This window comes from Pristiophorus japonicus, chromosome 1 (genome assembly GCF_044704955.1).
Source record: "Pristiophorus japonicus isolate sPriJap1 chromosome 1, sPriJap1.hap1, whole genome shotgun sequence".
Lineage (NCBI taxonomy): Eukaryota > Metazoa > Chordata > Chondrichthyes > Pristiophoridae > Pristiophorus > Pristiophorus japonicus.
In genome coordinates this window covers 21,212,202-21,233,039 of record NC_091977.1, presented here as the reverse complement: position 1 = coordinate 21,233,039, position 20,838 = coordinate 21,212,202, and the positions used below count along the sequence as shown (strand labels likewise).

At 46.1% G+C, this 20,838-nt stretch overlaps 1 protein-coding gene across 8 annotated transcripts in view; it reads left to right on the top strand.

Annotated features, from left to right (window-relative positions):
* Positions 1-20,838, top strand: part of nek1 (NIMA-related kinase 1) — a 226,766-nt gene that overhangs the window by 63,527 nt on the left and 142,401 nt on the right. For all 8 annotated transcript variants that reach the window (XM_070878030.1, XM_070878068.1, XM_070878050.1 and 5 more), the window contains 5 exons: positions 433-492; positions 2,445-2,492; positions 10,762-10,845; positions 16,822-17,015; positions 18,336-18,467. In XM_070878030.1, coding sequence (XP_070734131.1) covers positions 433-492; positions 2,445-2,492; positions 10,762-10,845; positions 16,822-17,015; positions 18,336-18,467 — 518 coding nt within the window. The remainder of the gene's footprint in view (positions 1-432; positions 493-2,444; positions 2,493-10,761; positions 10,846-16,821; positions 17,016-18,335; positions 18,468-20,838) is intronic.

Genomic DNA, 20,838 nt, shown 5'->3' with positions numbered 1-20,838 from the left:
AACTGCCCGAGTTGTTTTGGAAGTCCTGTAATTTCAAGCAAGTCCTGTTCAGTAGGAAGATTTCCTCTGTTTTATCATCACATCTTTATGATTTAGTTACAAATAGAGAACAGAAGAAATTCTTCCCTTCCCTCTTAAATGCTGTACCACCTTTTAATGTTTCGGAATATTTGTACAAATTAAACTTGCACAAGTCAGTTGTTTCGAAGAGAGATTTTCCCTTCTCCCCTTCGTACTGTGAAACAAAACTGAAACCTTCAAACCTTTCCTCCTTTATTTCTTTCCGATATTTCCCTCTTTCTCTCTTCCAGCTCAAAGGTATAACTATCACAGGGAGCACTCTTTCAACCTGTCCCTCTGATTCTATTCACAACCTGTTTTTGTTGCGCTCCACATCAAGCTGACCGTTATCTTTTACATTTTTTCTTTTAGGAAGCATCCAAAAAGAAGAAACAGGAACTAATTGAACGAGAAAGAAAGCAAAGGGAACAGGTATGTCCTCTCGCAGTTGCGAATTTGACTTGCTAAGTGTGTCTAGTTTTCCCTTTGTGCCTGCAACGAAAAGTGACAATTGCATTTGGACAGATGTTTGCAGTCAGTTCAGTATCGTCTACAAGGATAAGCAGGATAACTAGCATTTGCACTCTGTTTCGGGAAGGTGTAACAGAAATAGCAGAGAGGGAGGTCCAGTTCCATAAAATGGTGGAGTGAACCTTAGTTTTTTGTCCCCCGCCCCAACTATGATATAGTTCCTGGAGAATGGAAAGGCAGCAAGATGACCAATTGCCTGATCTTCCTCAATATCTTTGTGCTGACATAGTCCCAAGGACATATGTGAATGTGACATTGATTCAACCACAAATTTCTTCCCTGCTACTTGCCCAACCTCCAGTGGAAACTATCTCAACAGTACTTTCTGCTTCTCCCTTGGGAGCACAGTAGATGTTGGGAATTCACTTTGTTGAGAATAGTAGGTTCGAACCTGTGCTTGGTACAATATGTCGACACAGCAAATGCACTGCACCGTGTTCGTAGTTTCATCATTTAGAACAATAAGACAGTGAGGTCATGTGCTGCAAATGTGTGCGAATATGAAAATTATTTTAGCTACCCTATTAGCAAAAAATAGTTGCAATAATTTGAAAAGGGATAAACAAACTATTTTCAAAAAAGTAGGAATGCAAATTTTCTTGTGATTAATAGTCTGCTCACAATTTTTAGTGTGAATGAGTGAGAGTTCATTCTTTTTATGTAGTTTACACATTTATATTTGCTCTTTAGCTTTTGTGGGCCAATGTGCAGTTAAAGTCAGGTAGCATTTTTTTAATCAGTTTTTGAATATCTGACACTCAACAGGATACATTTTAAAAGAACAAATAATTATTTATATTGGAGGCCAGTTTTTTTTTCTACCATGTGTTGGCACTCAATCTCATCCTCCTCTGGTTCACAACAACATGTTTTGAGTAAGCTCAGGACTTTGCAGTGCAGTGTATGGAACAAGACTTTATTGATACACAGTAAAGGTAATTGGCCTTAACTGTATATAGAGTGTTACTTTTCAGTTTCTGTATCTGTCGGGCCCTCTGAGATACTGTTGAAAACCATGCTCCTTTATACATCATATTTGACCACATCAAAGGAAAATATAGATAAGCCGATATGACCTATCTATTCCCAAATCCTTTAAAGACAGACTATTCATGTAAACACATAGCTGTTTAACCCAAAACTGCTTCTCTTAAACAAGATTTGTATGCACTTGAAGTGTCATAACCTACAAAGCTACAGCTTAAGAGATGGAAAGTGGGATTAGGCTGGATAGCTCTTTTTCGGCCGGCAAAGACACGATTGGTCAAATGGCCTCTTTCTGTGCCATAAATTTCTATGATTCTATGACTTTCTGACGTAACTGTCCTTGAATCCTTTGAAGGAAAAGCCTTACCAGCTGTTATCTGTAGCAAATGGATTCGCTACCCCTGTTTTATTACCCTAAAACTAAAGTTGCATTTTATTACATGCACTTATTTCCTCACACAAGCACTTTACATATCGGAAGACAAGTCATGCGTTCTCCTTGCGACACTTCACATTCATTCTGTATATATTGGAAAGCCTGTTGCTTCAAAAGACAAAGAAGTTCAACTCTTAACTGGTAACTCTCCAAGATGTCTAACACCATGTTATTAAAGAGTTTCGAAGTTTGCGTGGGAATTTTTTATTCTGTTTGAATTATTGCAAAAGTCCAAATTTTCAAAAAACTTCAAACTGCTCAATCAACACAATGGCTTACAAAAGTGGTTTGGAAGATACTGGGAGTCCCACCAAACTGAAGCATTATCTGGGAAGAATCTGGTGTCGTTTATTTAGCTGCCTTGTTGATCATTTGTTAGTCAAAATAACCAACTATCAATGATGCTAAGCGTTATCTTTTTATTTTATAGATAAATTTGCTGAAAGTGGAGCAGATGCGACGGATGGAGAAAGAGCGGGTGTGTTCATTATGTTGTAATCTAAATGTTTGCGTGAGATGCAGTTAGTTTTTATTGCCTCAGTGTGGGTCTCAACTATGACAACGCAAATGCACCTAGAATGGCGCAGCCCGGACCTGGACGCCCGTTTTTCGCGCCACAAAGTGCGCCTAAAAAAAACTCTCCTATTTTCCGGCTCCCTGCAGGCCCTCTGGAGCTGGACGCGGCGCAGCACAAGCTGTGGGGGGCAGAGCCAGGTCCCTGCGCTGAAAACAGTGCCGGGACCTCTGCATATGCATGCTACAGTGGGCGCGCATGTGCAGTAGCTCCAGGCGCCCAAAACTGTGTGGGAGGGGCCCAAAGCACGTAGCCCCTACCTAGCCCTGGTCGAATGGCCTCACTGGGGCTGCGTCGATAAGGCTGCCTCCCAAGCCCTACTCCTGCTTCCTCTGGACTGGGACCTGAGCCGACTTGACTCCCGCCCCCGCACCCGACCTCTGCTCCCCCCCCCCCCCCCCCGCGCGACCTCCCGTCCTTCCCCCGCACCTGACCTCTGCTCCCCCCCCCCACTCCCGATCTCCGCTCCCGACCTCACCTCCGTTCCCGACCTCACCTCCCTCCCCCCCCCCGACCCGCGCTCACGACCCCCCCCCCGGACCCGATGCCACCTACCTGTCAATCCGGTAAGTCTAAGCTCGAAGTCTTGGGCCCGGCCCGTTCAGCCTCCATCTCCTTTCTTTCTTTCTTTCTTTCTTTCTCTCTCTCTTTCCCCCCCTCCCTTCTCTTTCCTCCCCTCCCTTTCTTTCCCCCTCCCTTCTCTTTCCCCCTCCCTTCTCTTTCCCCCTCCCTTCTCTTTCCCCCTCCCTTCTCTTTCCCCCTCCCTTCTCTTTCCCCCTCCCTTCTCTTTCCCCCTCCCTTCTCTTTCCCCCTCCCTTCTCTTTCCCCCTCCCTTCTCTTTCCCCCTCCCTTCTCTTTCCCCCTCCCTTCTCTTTCCCCCTCCCTTCTCTTTCCCCCTCCCTTCTCTTTCCCCCTCCCTTCTCTTTCCCCCTCCCTTCTCTTTCCCCCTCCCTTCTCTTTCCCCCTCCCTTCTCTTTCCCCCTCCCTTCTCTTTCCCCCTCCCTTCTCTTTCCCCCTCCCTTCTCTTTCCCCCTCCCTTCTCTTTCCCCCTCCCTTCTCTTTCCCCCTCCCTTCTCTTTCCCCCTCCCTTCTCTTTCCCCCTCCCTTCTCTTTCCCCCTCCCTTCTCTTTCCCCCTCCCTTCTCTTTCCCCCTCCCTTCTCTTTCCCCCTCCCTTCTCTTTCCCCCTCCCTTCTCTTTCCCCCTCCCTTCTCTTTCCCCCTCCCTTCTCTTTCCCCCTCCCTTCTCTTCCCCCTCCCTTCTCTTCCCCCTCCCTTCTCTTCCCCCTCCCTTCTCTTCCCCCTCCCTTCTCTTCCCCTTCCCTTCTCTTCTCTCACTCCCTTCTCTTCTCTCACTCCCTTCTCTTCTCTCACTCCCTTCTCTTCTCTCACTCCCTTCTCTTCTCTCACTCCCTTCTCTTCTCTCACTCCCTTCTCTTTCCCCCTCCCTTCTCTTCCCTCACTCCCTTCTCTTCTCTCACTCCCTTCTCTTCTCTCACTCCCTTCTCTTCTCTCACTCCCTTCTCTTCTCTCACTCACTTCTCTTCTCTCACTCCCTTCTCTTCTCTCACCCCCTTCTCTTCTCTCACCCCCTTCTCTTCTCTCACTCCCCTTCTCTTCTCTCACTCCCCTTCTCTTCTCTCACTCCCCTTCTCTTCTCTCACTCCCCTTCTCTTCTCTCACTCCCCTTCTCTTCTTTCTCTTCTCTCACTCCCCTTCTCTTCTCTCACTCCCCTTCTCTTCTCTCACTCCCCTTCTCTTCTCTCACTCCCCTTCTCTTCTCTCACTCCCCTTCTCTTCTCTCACTCCCCTTCTCTTCTCTCACTCCCCTTCTCTTCTCTCACTCCCCTTCTCTTCTCTCACTCCCCTTCTCTTCTCTCACTCCCCTTCTCTTCTCTCACTCCCCTTCTCTTCTCTCACTCCCCTTCTCTTCTCTCACTCCCCTTCTCTTCTCTCACTCCCCTTCTCTTCTCTCACTCCCCTTCTCTTCTCTCACTCCCCTTCTCTTCTCTCACTCCCCTTCTCTTCTCTCACTCCCCTTCTCTTCTCTCACTCCCCTTCTCTTCTCTCTCTCCCCTTCTCTTCTCTCTCTCCCCTTCTCTTCTCTCTCTCCCCTCTCTCTCTCTCTCTCCCCTTCTCTTCTCTCTCTCCCCTTCTCTTCTCTCTCTCCCCTTCTCTTCTCTCTCTCCCCTTCTCTTCTCTCTCTCCCCTTCTCTTCTCTCTCTCCCCTTCTCTTCTCTCTCTCCCCTTCTCTTCTCTCTCTCCCCTTCTCTTCTCTCTCTCCCCTGCTCTTCTCTCTCTCCCCTGCTCTTCTCTCTCTCCCCTTCTCTTCTCTCTCTCCCCTTCTCTTCTCTCTCTCCCCTTCTCTTCTCTCTCTCCCCTTCTCTTCTCTCACTCCCCTTCTCTTCTCTCACTCCCCTTCTCTTCTCTCACTCCCCTTCTCTTCTCTCACTCCCCTTCTCTTCTCTCACTCCCCTTCTCTTCTCTCACTCCCCTTCTCTTCTCTCACTCCCCTTCTCTTCTCTCACTCCCCTTCTCTTCTCTCACTCCCCTTCTCTTCTCTCACTCCCCTTCTCTTCTCTCACTCCCCTTCTCTTCTCTCACTCCCCTTCTCTTCTCTCACTCCCCTTCTCTTCTCTCACTCCCCTTCTCTTCTCTCACTCCCCTTCTCTTCTCTCACTCCCCTTCTCTTCTCTCACTCCCCTTCTCTTCTCTCACTCCCCTTCTCTTCTCTCACTCCCCTTCTCTTCTCTCACTCCCCTTCTCTTCTCTCACTCCCCTTCTCTTCTCTCACTCCCCTTCTCTTCTCTCACTCCCCTTCTCTTCTCTCACTCCCCTTCTCTTCTCTCACTCCCCTTCTCTTCTCTCACTCCCCTTCTCTTCTCTCACTCCCCTTCTCTTCTCTCACTCCCCTTCTCTTCTCTCACTCCCCTTCTCTTCTCTCACTCCCCTTCTCTTCTCTCACTCCCCTTCTCTTCTCTCACTCCCCTTCTCTTCTCTCACTCCCCTTCTCTTCTCTCACTCCCCTTCTCTTCTCTCACTCCCCTTCTCTTCTCTCACTCCCCTTCTCTTCTCTCACTCCCCTTCTCTTCTCTCACTCCCCTTCTCTTCTCTCACTCCCCTTCTCTTCTCTCACTCCCCTTCTCTTCTCTCACTCCCCTTCTCTTCTCTCACTCCCCTTCTCTTCTCTCACTCCCCTTCTCTTCTCTCACTCCCCTTCTCTTCTCTCACTCCCCTTCTCTTCTCTCACTCCCCTTCTCTTCTCTCACTCCCCTTCTCTCCCCTCTCACTCCCCTTCTCTCCCCTCTCACTCCCCTTCTCTCCCCTCTCACTCCCCTTCTCTCCCCTCTCTCTCCCCTCTCTCTCCCCTCTCACTCCCCTTCTCTCCCCTCTCACTCCCCTTCTCTCCCCTCTCACTCCACCCCTTACACCCCTCGCTGTCAGAAACACAGACACTGACAGACAGAGAATGAGAGACACACACAGACAGACAGAGAGATAGAGACACTGACAGGGACACATGGGGGGAGGGGGGCGTCTCAGCACGCTGTTGGAGGATTCCTGGTGCTGCAGTCAGTAAGTAGAAAATGTTTTATTTATTGATTTATTGGTTGATTTATTGCTGTATCTATCATTTATTATTGATGATGGCTCTTTTTGTAAAACTGAAGTGTTTAATGTTTGTAAACTTCCCTTTAAACACCACACCGCCCCCCCCCCCATTCCCTACACCTGATTTGTAACCTATGCCTGATTTTCGAAGTGTAGACAAGGTTTTTCTGAGCGTACAAAAATCTACACTTACTCCATTCTAAGTTAGTTTGGAGTAAGTTGTCACTGCCTAAACTTTCAAAACGGATGTAAGAGGCTGGACACGCCCCCTTTAAAAAAAAAAAATCTGTTCCAAACTGAAACTGTTCTAACTGACTAGAACTGGAGCAAACTAAATGCCGAGAATTGCAATTTCTAAGATACTCCATTCTAAACCAGTTGCTCCAAAAAAACAGGAGCAACTCAGGCCGAAACTTGGCCCCATTATTTCTGAGACCATAGCATTGGGCCTTGTGCATCTGTGCCAGCTATCTGGAAGAGCTATCCACTTATCCCTTTCCCCATATCATTTAAAATGTTCCTTTTTTTTTTGTCTCGTAATACTCCTGTGAAGTGCCTTGGAACGATTCACTACATTAAAGGTGCTATATAAATACAAGTTGTTTAAAATATGTTTCCACTTCGCTTTTTAGAAAGCAACTATGGATTCTGCTTGCACCACAGTTTCTAATTAGGCATTCCATGACCTAGCAACCTGCATTTATAAAAAAAAAAAATTCTAAATGTCTCCCTCTGCTCTATTTATGCCCTCCAGTTATCAACCATTACCCAAAAATCTTTGTATTTTAACCAGGTATTTCCATTGTGGTGCTTGAATTTCAAGTCGCTTTATGAATGGGTCTGAAACGGGTAGCTGATCTGCATGGATTCTGCTTTCTGATTTGCCCGTGCTAACCACGTGACTCTGTTTGCATGGCCAGCACAGACCAACCAGCAACAGAAAGTGATGCTACACTGATCGATCTGTAGGGGGTCATAAGTATAAGATGGACGCTAACAAGGGATTTAGGAGAAACTTCTTTACCCAAAGAGTGATGAGAATGTTGAGTAGTTGAGGTGACTAGCATTGATGCATTTCAGGGGAAGCTAGATTAACACATGAAGGAGAAAGGAATAGAAGGATATGCTGATAGGTACTGACAGGGTTAGATGATGTTGTGTGGGTGGAGGCTCGTGTGGAGCATAAACACTGGCATAGACCTGCTGGGCCGAATGGACTGTCTCTGTGCATGTTAATTCTGTAATATTTATGGAATATGGTTTATATATAAGGAGTTGCAGATATTGAGTTTCATTTGCTACAGGTACTTCCAATAAAGACATCAGTTGCAAATTGTTTAGAAAAATATATTTTTAGGGTAGGAATTAGGGTTTCAGCAGCAGTTAGGCTGAGGCAAGGGGCGGAGACAGGCTTTCTGAATTAATTTGAGTTTGTTCTTGTGAACAAAGACATCGGTTAACAAAATAGTACCTTTTTGATTGTCATCAGGTTTAGAGTAGTTAAGGAAAAGGACAAGGAGCAATCAGACGTGAAAATACTCCACTGGAGGAAGGCTAATTTCAGTGAGTTGCAAAGGGGATCGGAGATTGGCAGGTAAAATAGTAAATGAGCAATGGGAGGCTTTCAAAGAGTCGATCGTTCGGGTACAGACTAGACACGTTCTCGGGAGGGAGAAAGGAAGAGTATCCAAAGCTAGAGATCCCTAGATGACAAAAGAAATTGGGATTGAAATGAAATAGAAAAAGAAGGCTTAAGATGAATGTCAGGCTCATAATACAGTAGAGAATCGAGCTGAATACAGAAGGTGTAGAGGGCGAACTGAAAAAGAAAATAAAAGGGGCAAAGAAAGTGTATGAGAATAGATTAGCAGGCAATATAAAAGGGAACCCAAAAGTCTATTATAAACATAAATAGTGAAAGGATGGTCAAAGGAATGGTGGGGCTGATGAGGGATCAAAAAGGAAATCTTTTTGTGGAGGCAGAGGTACTAAATGAGTATTTTAGTGTCTTTACTAAAGAAGAAGATGCGGCCAATGTCACAGTGAAGGAGGAGGGGGTAGAGAAATAGATAAAGAGGAGGTACTTAAACTTTAGCATTTCTATAGAGTATCATAACATAAGAAATAGGAGCAGGAGTAGGCCATCTGACCCCTCGAGCCTGCTCCGCCATTCAGTAAGATCATGGTTGATCTGATCTTGGCCTCTACTCCATTTCCCTGCCAGCTGCCCATAACCCTTGACTCCCTTATCATTCATACATTTATGAGAATACAGTCGTTGTTTAGGTTTGTAGCTGCAACATTGGGCTCAAAATCTTGATTTTTTTTGGAGTATCTTAAAAATCCCCATTTTGCACATTCAATTTGCACCAGTGTAAGTGAGTTAGTTATGTGTTTTTTCTAGTTTAGTTTTTTTCAGAAGGGGGCGTTAGGAGCCACCTCGCCCATTTAGGCCACTTTGGCCAGCTAATAGTTACTCCAAACTAACTTAGCCCAGCGTATGTGGCCGCTTGTGAAAATCCTTGCGGAAAGTTAAGAAATCAGCGCAGCAAGGTACATCGGAGGCCAGCAGAACTTAATAACTTGACTAAAGAATGTGAATAGGATCAAACAGCTATACATCATATGACAAACTTCACAAAGTTAATTTACTATACAACAGAAGCATTCATGGAAGCTTAAACTACAAAAATAAAAGTAAACGATAGTTGAATTAAATTGCCTTAATCCCGGTACGTCGGGGACTATTCGGCCAGAGATCGGGGCGGGAAGGGAAGCGGAGAGGACCTTGCAAAGCACAACAAGTAGTAAGCATTCAAGAAGACATAAAAACATTCAAGAAGAAATAAAAAATAAAACTAAGTCCTACCTTTTTATATCAAAACCCAGCCTGGGAAATCAGTCCTCCCCTGCCTTCAACTTCAACCCGGGAACATTATAGATTACAGTGACAATCAATCAAATCAAATGATTGGGGATTGCTTCTGAATGAATCCTCCCAGCGACGCAGCAAGTCAAGATTCCAGTCCCAGAGATCTTCACTTCGGGATCAGCCTCAGTGCATTCCACAGCGGGCCCGGCCGGTGCGTGACACCACTCGGCCAGGGATAGGGGCGGCGAGCATCGGGTCCCTCCCACACAAGCTGCAGGACGAGTTAGGGGCGAGGAGCTACTGCGCATGCGCGCACACTCTAACACGCATGTGCAGATGTCCCGGCACTGTTTTCAGTGCCAGGACAGTAGCTCCGCCAAGCCCCGGGAGAGGCCACACAGCGGCCAGAATTGGGGAACATTTTTTTGGCACCCTTTTCATCTTACAAAAGCAGTGTAACTCCAGTGAGTGCGCCAAAAATCTTTGAGCCCATAGTCTTGTTATCTGATCTTTTGAATCTAGTTTCTTGTGAGCTAAGATATGGGAATGAAGCACGAGTCAGGTCACAGATTGGTTCTGGATTAACCCTGCTTTTCTTGTCCTCGGATTAAAGTGGGGTCATTTGTTGACCAGGAGAGATTCAATTGCCAGTGAGATATTAGTGTGTTCCTGCGATGACCTAGGAGATTGTTGAGCAGTCTGGACCCATTCCTGAACAACAGCTGCACTCCTGCAGAGACTGATAGAGTTTTTTCAAGGGCAGGCGTAGAAGGAAATGGGGTTCAAAGGTGGACGTGAGTGATGAGGGATACGAGGAATTGATCTGTGATTGAGATGGTGGGAATAGCAAGGCCATGTGAGCTGGAAAAGTCGAGGGGCAGCAGTGAATATGGGGAGGAGGATTTGTATGGAGTGAGATTTTTAGTCTATATGCTGACGGGTGGGGAGCCAGTGGTGGTTATGGGGGAAGGTTGAAAGGTGAAGCAGGACTTTGTGTGATTATAGGATGTGGGCAGCAGAGTTTGGGATGAGTTGGAGTGTATGCAGGGCAGAATTTAGGAGTTCTAGGATGTGACTTGAGGCTGCAGGTGACATGGAACAGGATTTCACTGTTCTCTTCCCTCCTATGTACACTCAATCATTTATCTTTCTAATCCTTTCTTAGTAGTGTTAGTTTTATAATTGTAGCACCATACTTGTAGATGTACTCTGCAGTTGCATGAGCTGGAGGTTCCACTGTTCTTCCCTGTGTCTCCACTATAATTGTATTCATTAAGAGCTGTGAGGTCGGGGCGAAGGAGCGGCGGGAGATTGTAGAGAGATGTGATCGGGGCCCAGAAGAGGCGAGGGCCCAGGGGCAGCACGGGCTAGCCCATACTGCGATATGTGTGCGCACTGGGTCCGTGCAGCAGAGCTGGTCTTCAGTCGTCTTGGTTAACCCTTGCCACTGGACCAAGACCTAGCTCTGTCAAGCCCGTGTGGTGGCTGGTATGCAACGGCCACCACACGTTTTTTTTTAAATTCATGCACAGGCATTTTCCACCCTTCAGGATTTAGTTCAGGATCTGTAATTTTAGGTCCTTCGTTGAAACACCTGTGAACTTTTTGACGTGGGAGCAAGTCATCCTCGATTCGAGGGGCTGCCTATGATGATGATGATTCATTAACAAAATGTTTCTTTTTACAATATAGGTGGAAAGAATCAACCGAGCCAGAGAACAAGGATGGAGACATGTGTTGGGTGTAGGTGGTTCTTGGGGAAGTGGAGAACATAAGGTAGATTTGCTTAATGTATTTTAATCTGTTCAACTGTATTCTTTACTGCCTTTCATTTCTGGCTGCTTTTTCTGGATATTTTTGTCCGATTAAATGCAACAGTTTCTCTCAATTTTCCAGTATGGGTGGGTTTTTAGTTCCTTCGTGAGCTAATGCACGCAATTTAACCTTTTGCAAATGTGACTGCTTGTCTTATCGTATTGCTGTTAGGTACTTGAAAATGGAGGCGGTACTGAAAGAAGCCATTGATTTTACCATTTTCCACCATTAGGCAGGTGGCTTTGTCATGCATATATTTAATTTTTATTTGTTGATTGGCGTGATGGTATTTTAAACTTCACAACTTACCAACAGTTAGATTGCTTTAAAATAATGGTCTTGTTCTTCCACCAGAGGGTGCAGGAACAGCTCCAGATAAGCCCGTTCCTTTCTCATAGATCAACTCCTCTTACCTGCCATATGGTCAAACCGGTCAATTCTTTTTCTTGAAGGCTGCATACAGTTCTGGTCACCACATTACAGGAAAGGTATGATTGCATTAAAGAGGGTACAGAGGAGGTTTGCGAGGATGTTGCCAGGACTGGTGAATTTTAGCTATGAGTAAAGATTGGATAGGTTGGAATTGTTTTCTTTGGAACAGAGGAGGCTGAGGGGAGATTTAATTGAGGTGTATAAAATTATGAGGGACCTAGATAGAGTGGATAGGGAGGACCTATTTCCCTTAGCAGAGAGGTCAATGACCAGGGAGCATAGATTAAAAGTAATTGTTAGAAGGATTAGAGGGGAATTGAACACAGGAACAGGAGTAGGCCATTGAGCCTCTCGAACCTGTTTTGCCATTCAGTGAGATCATGGTTGATCTGCGACCTAACTCCATGGGGTTAAGTTTCGGTCTGAGTTTCTACTATTTTTTTCGAGCAACTGGTTTAGAATGGAGTGTCTAAGAAATTGCAATTCTTGGCATTGAGTTTGCTCCAGTTCTCGTGAGTCAGAACAGTTTCATTTTAGAGGGTCTAGTAGGAAGGAGGAACTGAGGGAAATCCTTATTAGTCAGGAAATTGTGTTGGGGAAATTGATGGAATTAAAGGCCGATAAATCCCCAGGGCCTGATGGACTGCATCCCAGGGTACTTAAGGAGGTGGCCTTGGAAATAGCGGATGCATTGACAGTCATTTTCCAACATTCCATAGACTCTGGATCAGTTCCTATGGAGTGGAGGGTAGCCAATGTAACCCCACTTTTTAAAAAAGGAGGGAGAGAGAAAACAGGGAATTATAGACCGGTCAGCCTGACATCGGTAGTGGGTAAAATGATGGAGTCAATATTAAGGATGTCATAGCAGTGCATTTGGAAAGAGGTGACAAGATAGGTCCAAGTCAGCATGGATTTGTGAAAGGGAAATCATGCTTGACAAATCTTCTGGAATTTTTTGAGGATGTTTCCAGTAGAGTGGACAAGGGAGAATCAGTTGATGTGGTGTATTTGGACTTTCAGAAGGCTTACGACAAGGTCCCACACGAGAGATTAATGTGCAAAGTTAAAGCACATGGGATTGGGGGTAGTGTGCTGACGTGGATTGAGAACTGGTTGGCAGACAGGAAGCAATGAGTTGGAGTAAATGGGTACTTTTCAGAATGGCAAGCAGTGACTAGTGGGGCCCCAGCTGTTTACATTGTACATTAATGATTTAGACGAGGAGATTAAATGTAGTATCTCCAAATTTGCGGATGACACTAAGTTGGGTGGCAGTGTGAGCTGCGAGGAGGATGCTATGAGGCTGTAGAGTGGCTTCGATAGGTTAGGTAAGTGGGCAAATGCATGGCAGATGAAGTATAATGTGGATAAATGTGAGGTTATCCACTTTGGTGGTAAAAACAGAGAGACAGACTATTATCTGAATGGTGACAGATTAGGAAAAGGGGAGGTGCAACGAGACCTGGGTGTCATGGTACATCAGTCATTGAAGGTTGCAGGCGGTTAAGAGAGCAAATGGCATGTTGGCCTTCATAGCGAGGGGCAGGGAGGTGTTACTACAGTTGTACAGGGCCTTGGTGAGGCCACACCTGGAGTATTGTGTACAATTTTGGTCTCCTATCTTGAGGAAGGACATTCTTGCTATTGAGGGAGTGCAGCGAAGGTTCACCAGACTGATTCCCAGGATGGCGGGACTGACATATCAAGATAGACTGGATCAACTGGGCTTGTATTCACTGGAGTTCAGAAGAATGAGAGGGTATCTCATAGAAACGTTTAAAATTCTGATGGGTTTAGACAGGTTAGATGCAGGAAGAATGTTCCCAATGTTGGGGAAGTCCAGAACCAGGGGTCACAGTCCAAGGATAAGGGGTAAGCCATTTAGGACCGAGATGAGGAGAAACTTCTTCACCCAGAGAGTGGTGAACCTGTGGAATTCTCTACCACAGAAAGTTGTTGAGGCCAATTCACTAAATATATTCAAAAAGGAGTTAGATGTAGTCCTTACTAATAGTGGGATCAAGGGGTATGGCGAGAAAGCAGGAATGGAGTACTGAAGTTGCATGTTCAGCCATGAACTCATTGAATGGCGGTGCAGGCTCGAAGGGCTGAATGGCCTGCGCCTGCACCTATTTTCTATATTTCTATTTCTTTTCAAAAGGGGGTGTGTCCGGTCACGCCTGTTTTGCAAGTTTAGGCAGCGAAAACCTACTCCAAACTAACTTAGAATGTAGTAAGTGTAGATTTTTGTATGCTCAGAAGAGAGATGGGGGGGTGGAGAGGGAAGTTTACAAACATTAAACACATCACTTTTACAAATAAAGAGCCATCATCAATAATAAATGATAAATAAATCAACCAGTAAATTAATTTAAAAATTAATTTTAAATAAATAAAATAATTAAAAAGTCAATAAATAAAAAATTATTTTTACTCAGCGACTGCAGCACCGGGAGCCCTCCAACAGCGTGCTGGGACGGGGCTGCCCCAGTGTGTCTCTCTCTGGCTCTGTCAGTGTTTCTCTCTCTCTGTCTGTGTCAGCTTCTCTGTGTTTCTGATGTGAGGGGTGGGGGGAGGAGGAGGGAGGGAGGAAGAGAGGGGAGATGGATGGAGGGAGGGAGGGAGGGAGAGGAGAGGGAGAGAGGGAGAGAGGGGAGGCTGAACGGGCCCGGCCGACGAGAAGAAGCCGGGCCGGAGACTTCGGGCGGGGCCCGCCCCCAGCAAGATGCCGGGTGGGCAGGCCCCGCTGAAGACGTGGAGAGGGAGCGGACCAGACCTGAAAGGCGGGGGCAGTGCGGAGAGGCTGAGCGGAGCGAGAGCTGGTGGGGGGGCGCGGTAGGCAGCGGAGCGGGAGCTGAATGGTGGGGGGAGGGGTGTACGGGAGAGAGTCGGACTCAGAGCGGGGGCGGGGGAGAGAGCCAGAGGGAGCGGGAGCTGAACTGTGGGGCGGGGAGCAGGACCTCGAGGAGGGAGGTGCAGTCCAATCTTTGCCGCCCCAGTGAGCCCATTCGGCCAGGGCTAGGGGTGGCGTGCTTCGGGCCCCTCCCACACAGTTTCAGGCGCCTGGAGCGACTGCACATGCGCGCTTGTGCTGCGCTGTGCCGAGGGCCTGGATCGACCTGAGGGAGGGGAGAATACTGAGGTAAGTTTTCGGCGCAGTTTTGAGCGTGAAAATCGGGGGTGGCTCGCGGGGCTGCGCCGTTCGAGGGGCTGCGCCGTTCGAGGCGCGGCCCGAAACTTGACCCCCATATACCTGCCTTTACCCCATTTTCTTTAATACCTTTTGGTAAAACAAAATCGATCAATCTCAGATTTAAAATTAACAATTGATCATTGCCATTTGAGGAGAACTTTTTTCACACTGAGGGCTCTGAAACTCGCTGCCTGAAAGGTTGTAGAGGCAGAAGCCCTCATCATATTTAACAAGTACTTGGATGCGCACTTCAACTGCTGTAATCGACAAGGCTATAGACCAATTGCTGGAAAGTGGGATTTTCTAACCGGCACAGACACGATAGGCCAAAAAGCTTCCTTCTGTGCTGTAAATTTCTATGATTCTATGATTCAGTTGTCTCTTGAGCCATTTATACTGTCTGACCCTAACCCTAAATGCAGTGGCCTTCCCTGATCATTTATTTTAGTACTCTGTTACCCTTTCGATGAAAAAGTTCCACCTGACTTCCCTTACTGCTCTCTTAATTTTTAACTTGAATGATTTGGGTCAGTTTAATCAATCCACATCGCCATACATGCCAACTGTCAGGAATTTGTTTGTTCTCTGATGATAATCAACAATGCCCAGGTCCGTCTCTCCTTAACGCCACTCCTAGCACTATTGAATGTTATTATCGCCACTCTATTCTGTAAGTAGGAATTCCTGCCCACAGTAAGCAGGGGTCTAAATACTCTCTGTCTCGGGTGAGGGCAGAAACTACACAAAAGGCAGCGAGCAGGGTCATTTCTATTACTGCTAGGAATGGTGTTGAGGGGAGAGGGGCCCGCAGCATCCACCAGTAGAAAACCTAGGTGGAGGGTGTGGGTAAGAGAATGGAGGACATTGGGGCCAAGTTTCGGCCTGAGTTGCTCCTGTTTTTTTGGAGCAACTGGTTTAGAACGGAGTATCTTAGAAATCGGAATTCTCGGCATTTAGTTTGCTCCAGTTCTAGTCAGTTAGAACAGTTTCACTTTGGAACAGAATTTTTTTTTTCAAAAGGGGGCGTGTCCGGCCACTTACGCCTGTTTTCAAAGTTTCGTGAGTGAAAACTTACTCCAAACTAACTTAGAATGGAGTAAGTGAAGATTTTTGTACGTTCGAAAAAACCTTGTCTACACTTTAGAAAATCAGGCGTAGGTTACAAATTAGGCGTAGGGAATGGGGGGCGGCGGGGTTTAAAGGGAAGTTTACAAACATTAAACCCTTCAGTTTTACAAATAAAGAGCCATCATCAATAATAAATGATAAATACATCAATAAATCAACCAATAAATCAATCAAAAAAATTAATAAAAAATAAAAAAAATTTTAAAAATCAATAAATAAAACATTTTCTACTTACCGACTGCAGCACCGGGAGTCCTCCAACAGCGTGCTGGGACGGCCCCCCCAGTGTGTCTCTGTCAGTGTCTCTATCTCTCTGTCTGTCTGTCTGTGTGTCTCTCACTCTCTGTCTGTCAGTGTCTGTGTTTCTGACAGTGAGGGTGGGGGGAGGGGAGAGAAGCGGAGGGGGGGGGGGAGTCGGTGGGGGGGGCTGGGGGAGAGAGAGTCGCGGAGGTCTGGGGGGTACGCAGAGGTCGGGTCGGGGGGGCGGGGGTGGGGGGGAAGGTCGGGTCACCGGGGGGGGGAGAGCGAGGGTCAGGTCCGGTCGGGTGGGAGGAGCCTTATGCATGCAGCCCCAGTGAGGCCATTCGGCCAGGGCTAGGGGCTGCATGCTTCGGGCCCCTCCCACAGTTTTGAGCGCCTGGAGCTACTGCACATGCGTGCCCACTGTAGCGCGCATGTGCAGAGGTCCCGGCACTGTTTTCAGCGCAGGGACCTGGCTCCACGCCCTACAGCTCATGCTGCGCCGCGCCCAGCTCCAGAGATCCTGCAGGGAGCCGGGGAATAGGTAATTTTTTTTTTTAGGCGCATTTTCTGGCGCGAAAAACGGGTGTCCAGGTCCAGGCTGCGCCGTTTTAGGCGTGGCCCGAAACTTGGGCCCATTATGGGGAAAGGGAATGGGGTCGAAGCTGTGAATAGAATAGGGCCTTGGGAGGGGTGGAGGAGGGCGGCTGGAAGTAGCGCTTTGCGATCAGGGAGAAAAGTGAGTGCCAGTATTAACTCTGGGAGAGGAAAGAGTGTAAACATAACCCACCTGGGGGGAGACAAAGGGCAAGTGTCGGTACGAACTTTCAATTCTTGAAACCTTCTATTAGGTTATGTTGAAGTCTTGCTCTGCCTTGACCAAGCAGCCTTTTGTTCAGATTTTGTGCGCTTGAGTTAACTTGAGTGCATTATATTTGCAGGTTCCATTCTCTGGCGGAGGAGGTGGAGGCGCTGGAGGTATCTTGCCTGCTCCAGCAGCTAACAAGGGACAACACTACGAACATTACCACGCCATCCTTGACCATATGCAGCAGCAGAAAGAAAACATTAAAGGTTTTGAGGAGAAAGACATTAAGTGGAAGATGGAGACACCGCCTAAAGCGCCTGTTTTCAGGTACTTTCCCATGTCATTGATTGAGGTGCCTCTACTGGAAGAAGCATAGAGGTCTAAATACTCTGTCTCGGGTGAGGGAAGAAAGTACACAAAATGCAGTTCTAACCAAAGATGAATGATTTTTTTTTAAAGAGGAAATGGAAGTTAAACTTTTATCGGAAGTTTCAAACGTATGGAATATTTTTAAACAAATGACTTTCATTCACATCATGCCTTATAGCATCCCAGAATCATCTCAGAAGTGTTGCACATGCTTTTATGTTCTTTATATGGACAGATTTTTAAACGATAAGGGAGTCGAGGGTTATGGGGAGCGGGTAGGGAAGTGGAGTTGAGGCCAAGGTCAGATCAGCCATGGTCTTATTGGCCTACTCCTGCTCCTATTTCTTTTGTTCTTATGCAGTGAATATCTTTTGAACGTAATGTCTGGCGTTACCTAGGCAAAGGTGGCAGCTGTCTTGCGCACAGCAAGATCCTTCAAACAGTGATGTAGTGAAGGGGGGAATGTTGGCCAGGATAACAGGAACGCTCCCTGCCTTTTTCAGCGTGCAATGGGATCTTGAACCTCTACGTGAAAATTACAGCGACAGGCAGTGAGGGCTTCAGTTTAACGTGTCATCTGAAGGGGGTCAGCTCCAGCAGTTTAGCATTCCCTCACTGCTGCATTGAAGGGTATTTGTGCATTACTGCTCCAAGGCTTGAATGCAGTGCAATCCAAGAACCCGACCAATGGAGCCAAGCTGACATGTTTTACACATTTCACGATAAAACTAAAATATTTTAAAAGTTGCTCTGTCTGCAGCTGATCGGTGAGTAAGGTCATATTGACTTTCTGTTTCTATTTTAAAAAGCAAATATAAATCCCCACCGAATTAGCAACTGGTGGTGGAAAAAGGAGCCAATGAGATTCCTTACATTTAGTATTATAGAATCGTACAGCATAGAAGAAGGCCATTCGGCCTGTTGTGCTTGTGTCGGCTCTTTAAAAGAGCTGTCCGATTTAGTCCCACACCCCAACGTTTTCCCTGCAAATCCGTCCTCTTCAAGTACAGGTCCAGTTGGCTTTTGAAAGTTCCTGTGGAATCTGATTCCACCACCTTTCAGGTAGTGTGTTCCAGATCTTAACAACGGTCTCTGTGAAGAAACTTCTCTCTCTCGTTCTTTTGCCAATTATGACCTTTGGTTACCGGCCCACTTGCTGGAGGAAACGGTGTCTCCCCACTTGCTCTATCAAAAACCCCGTATAATTTTGAAGTCCTCTTCTCGGTCTGCCCTTAACCTGCTCTGCTTTAAGGAGAACAATTTGTCTGGCTTTTACAGGGGGGCGTCAGCAGCTGCAGGCCCTGTGTTTCCTAATGGGCCAGGAGGCCCTCATCAGCTGCCTGATGCTGAAGCAGTCAGAAGAGAAGTGAAGAGACTCGAAAACGTAGCCAAGCAAGCAAATTGCTACAGGTTGGTTGGTGAAAGAAGCTTGGCTGTGTTTATTATTCTCAACAGTAAGAGCTACTCCAAGTATTAAAAAACATTTTACAACGTCCATTCCTTTTTAACCCAGATAGCGTATGTCACCATTTTAGATGTCTTTCATTACGTTTTCATTGGTGTTGATCTGCTAGGAATTCCACCTTTTTCTATTTGTACTCCTCAAGGGGAAGGATGCTGGTGCTGAGCAATAGGACACTTTTCACTTTTGTTACTTGCGTGGTCTGCAGGTCCTATGCAACTAGGATTGCTCTGTCTGAACATTGTCAGAGCACAGATTGTGAAGGCACGTGATGGATAATGATGGATATGTTTAAAGTTTTACGGTAGCTGAGAAATGTTTTCACTAAGGTTTGTGGATCTTTTTTTGAATTCTCTATCCCAGAGGGATGTGGATGCTCAAGTCGTTGAGTATATCCAAGACTGAGATCACTAGATTTTTGGACATTAAGGGATTCAAGAGATATGGGCATAGTGCGGGAAGGTGTAGTTGAGGTAGAAAATCAGCTATGATCTTATTAAATGGCGGAGCAGGCTCAAAGAGCCTTCTGCTCCAATTTATTTTCTTAAGTTCTTAAAAGACTTGTATTTGTATAGCTCCTTATCGTGTCACAGAAATGTCTCAAATGTACTTTGCGTGCAATGAGTTACTTGGGTTGCAGTGACAGTTATTATGTCAACAAATGCTAAACCCATTTTGTGCACAGCAAGATTCCACAAACAGCCATGCGATGAGTGACCAGTTAACTTGTTATAAGTGCTATTGTTTAGGGGAGTAATCTTGTCCAGGATACTGAAGCACTCCCTATTTATTTGAATAGTAACACATACTAGGCAGACGTGATTTCAGTTAAATGTCTAACATTAAGGATGGCACCTCCCATAATGCAGAACTCCTTCAGTACTGATCAGAAGTGTCAGCCTAGATTATGTGCTCGGGTCCTGGCGTGAGCCTTCAACTCACAATCTTATTCAAAGCCAAGAGTGCATCTGAGTCACGCTGACAACAGCTTGATGGAATTGAGTTAGTGAATAGAGACTGTCATCGATCACAGAAATTAAGGAGAGAAAGATAAAATTGTCCAGCGCTAAGTAAGATTAAACTTTAGAATGTTTTCTCAGGGTAGTCAATATTTGTAATGTTCTTGCTTTAGAAGCGCTGGTGCTGTGTTGACTAATTCCTTTAAAATGAGCCAAATTTAAGAGCATGATTGGGATTAGTTGGTTGGGAAATGTCTTGCTCAGAATGGAACTGAAGCGCACAAACCAGGATGGGCCCAGTTTTGCTTCACAGCCTGTGTTGAGTTTGCTGATCTCAGCTGAGACAATGGTTCGCAGACTAGGAAGGAGGAAAATCAGCAAGGGGTGGTTCTTGTTGTTATCTTGTAATCTCTTCTGTAAAGTAAACCTAGAGTGTAGAAAGGATGAGTTTGGTTGTAAGCCCATCCACCATTTCAGATCTTGATGACGCTGTCCAGGCATGCAGAAGAACAGACAGTGGGTACGGTATCATAGGAACCTGCGTAACTATCCCAGCATAAGGTAGTGTCTTCATCAAAGGGGGGGGAAAGAAAATTGTGTGGGGGGGGGGGTGCGGGAGAAGAAACGGGATGAAAATGTTTGAAGTAAACATAGACATATACAATCAAATTCAGTGGAGGTTAAATTATTTGCCATAATGGAGGGGCGAGTAGTGGTGGCTGATGTAACTTGGTGAGGAATTGTTACCCTCGTCACAGAAATGAAGCCAAGTTCAACGAGAATAATGTAAATTGAAGTGAGTCTTTCTTGCTATGAATCTGGCTATTGGAAGGGAACAGGAGACTGACTCAAGGCTTTGCCCTGTGAAAGTTCCGATGGAAAATCAGAGAACATGTGGAGTTTGCACTCTATTTAAAAAAAAACGGGTCAAGCAAACAAATTCTACTGATAGACAATTCACTGTCGTTTGATTGGGAGACTCTGAAGCATGGTTTTTGCATTGGTCTCAGACCTGATTCTGGTGGATCACCCCTCCAACGCCAGTATATCTTTCCTGAGAGACGGTTGATGCAGTTACAGTTGATGCTGCCAACAGACGAAAGCTAATGCCAATGCTGGCCTTTGTTTCTGTCTTCACTGTGCCTAAAGGGTTAAACTGGACACCCGTTCAACATGGCTAAACGGCCATACGCAAACCAGTCATTTATAAGTGGAGTACGCAGCACCTTTCAACTTTGCGCATCCATTATATTTGAGAAAATCTTGTTTCGTTTTTGCAATCTTGGTTGTTAAAGGAAGATAAAGTAGTTCCTGCGCATCTATGTGAGGCTGTTCTTACCACCCACAAAAGCAGGGAGGT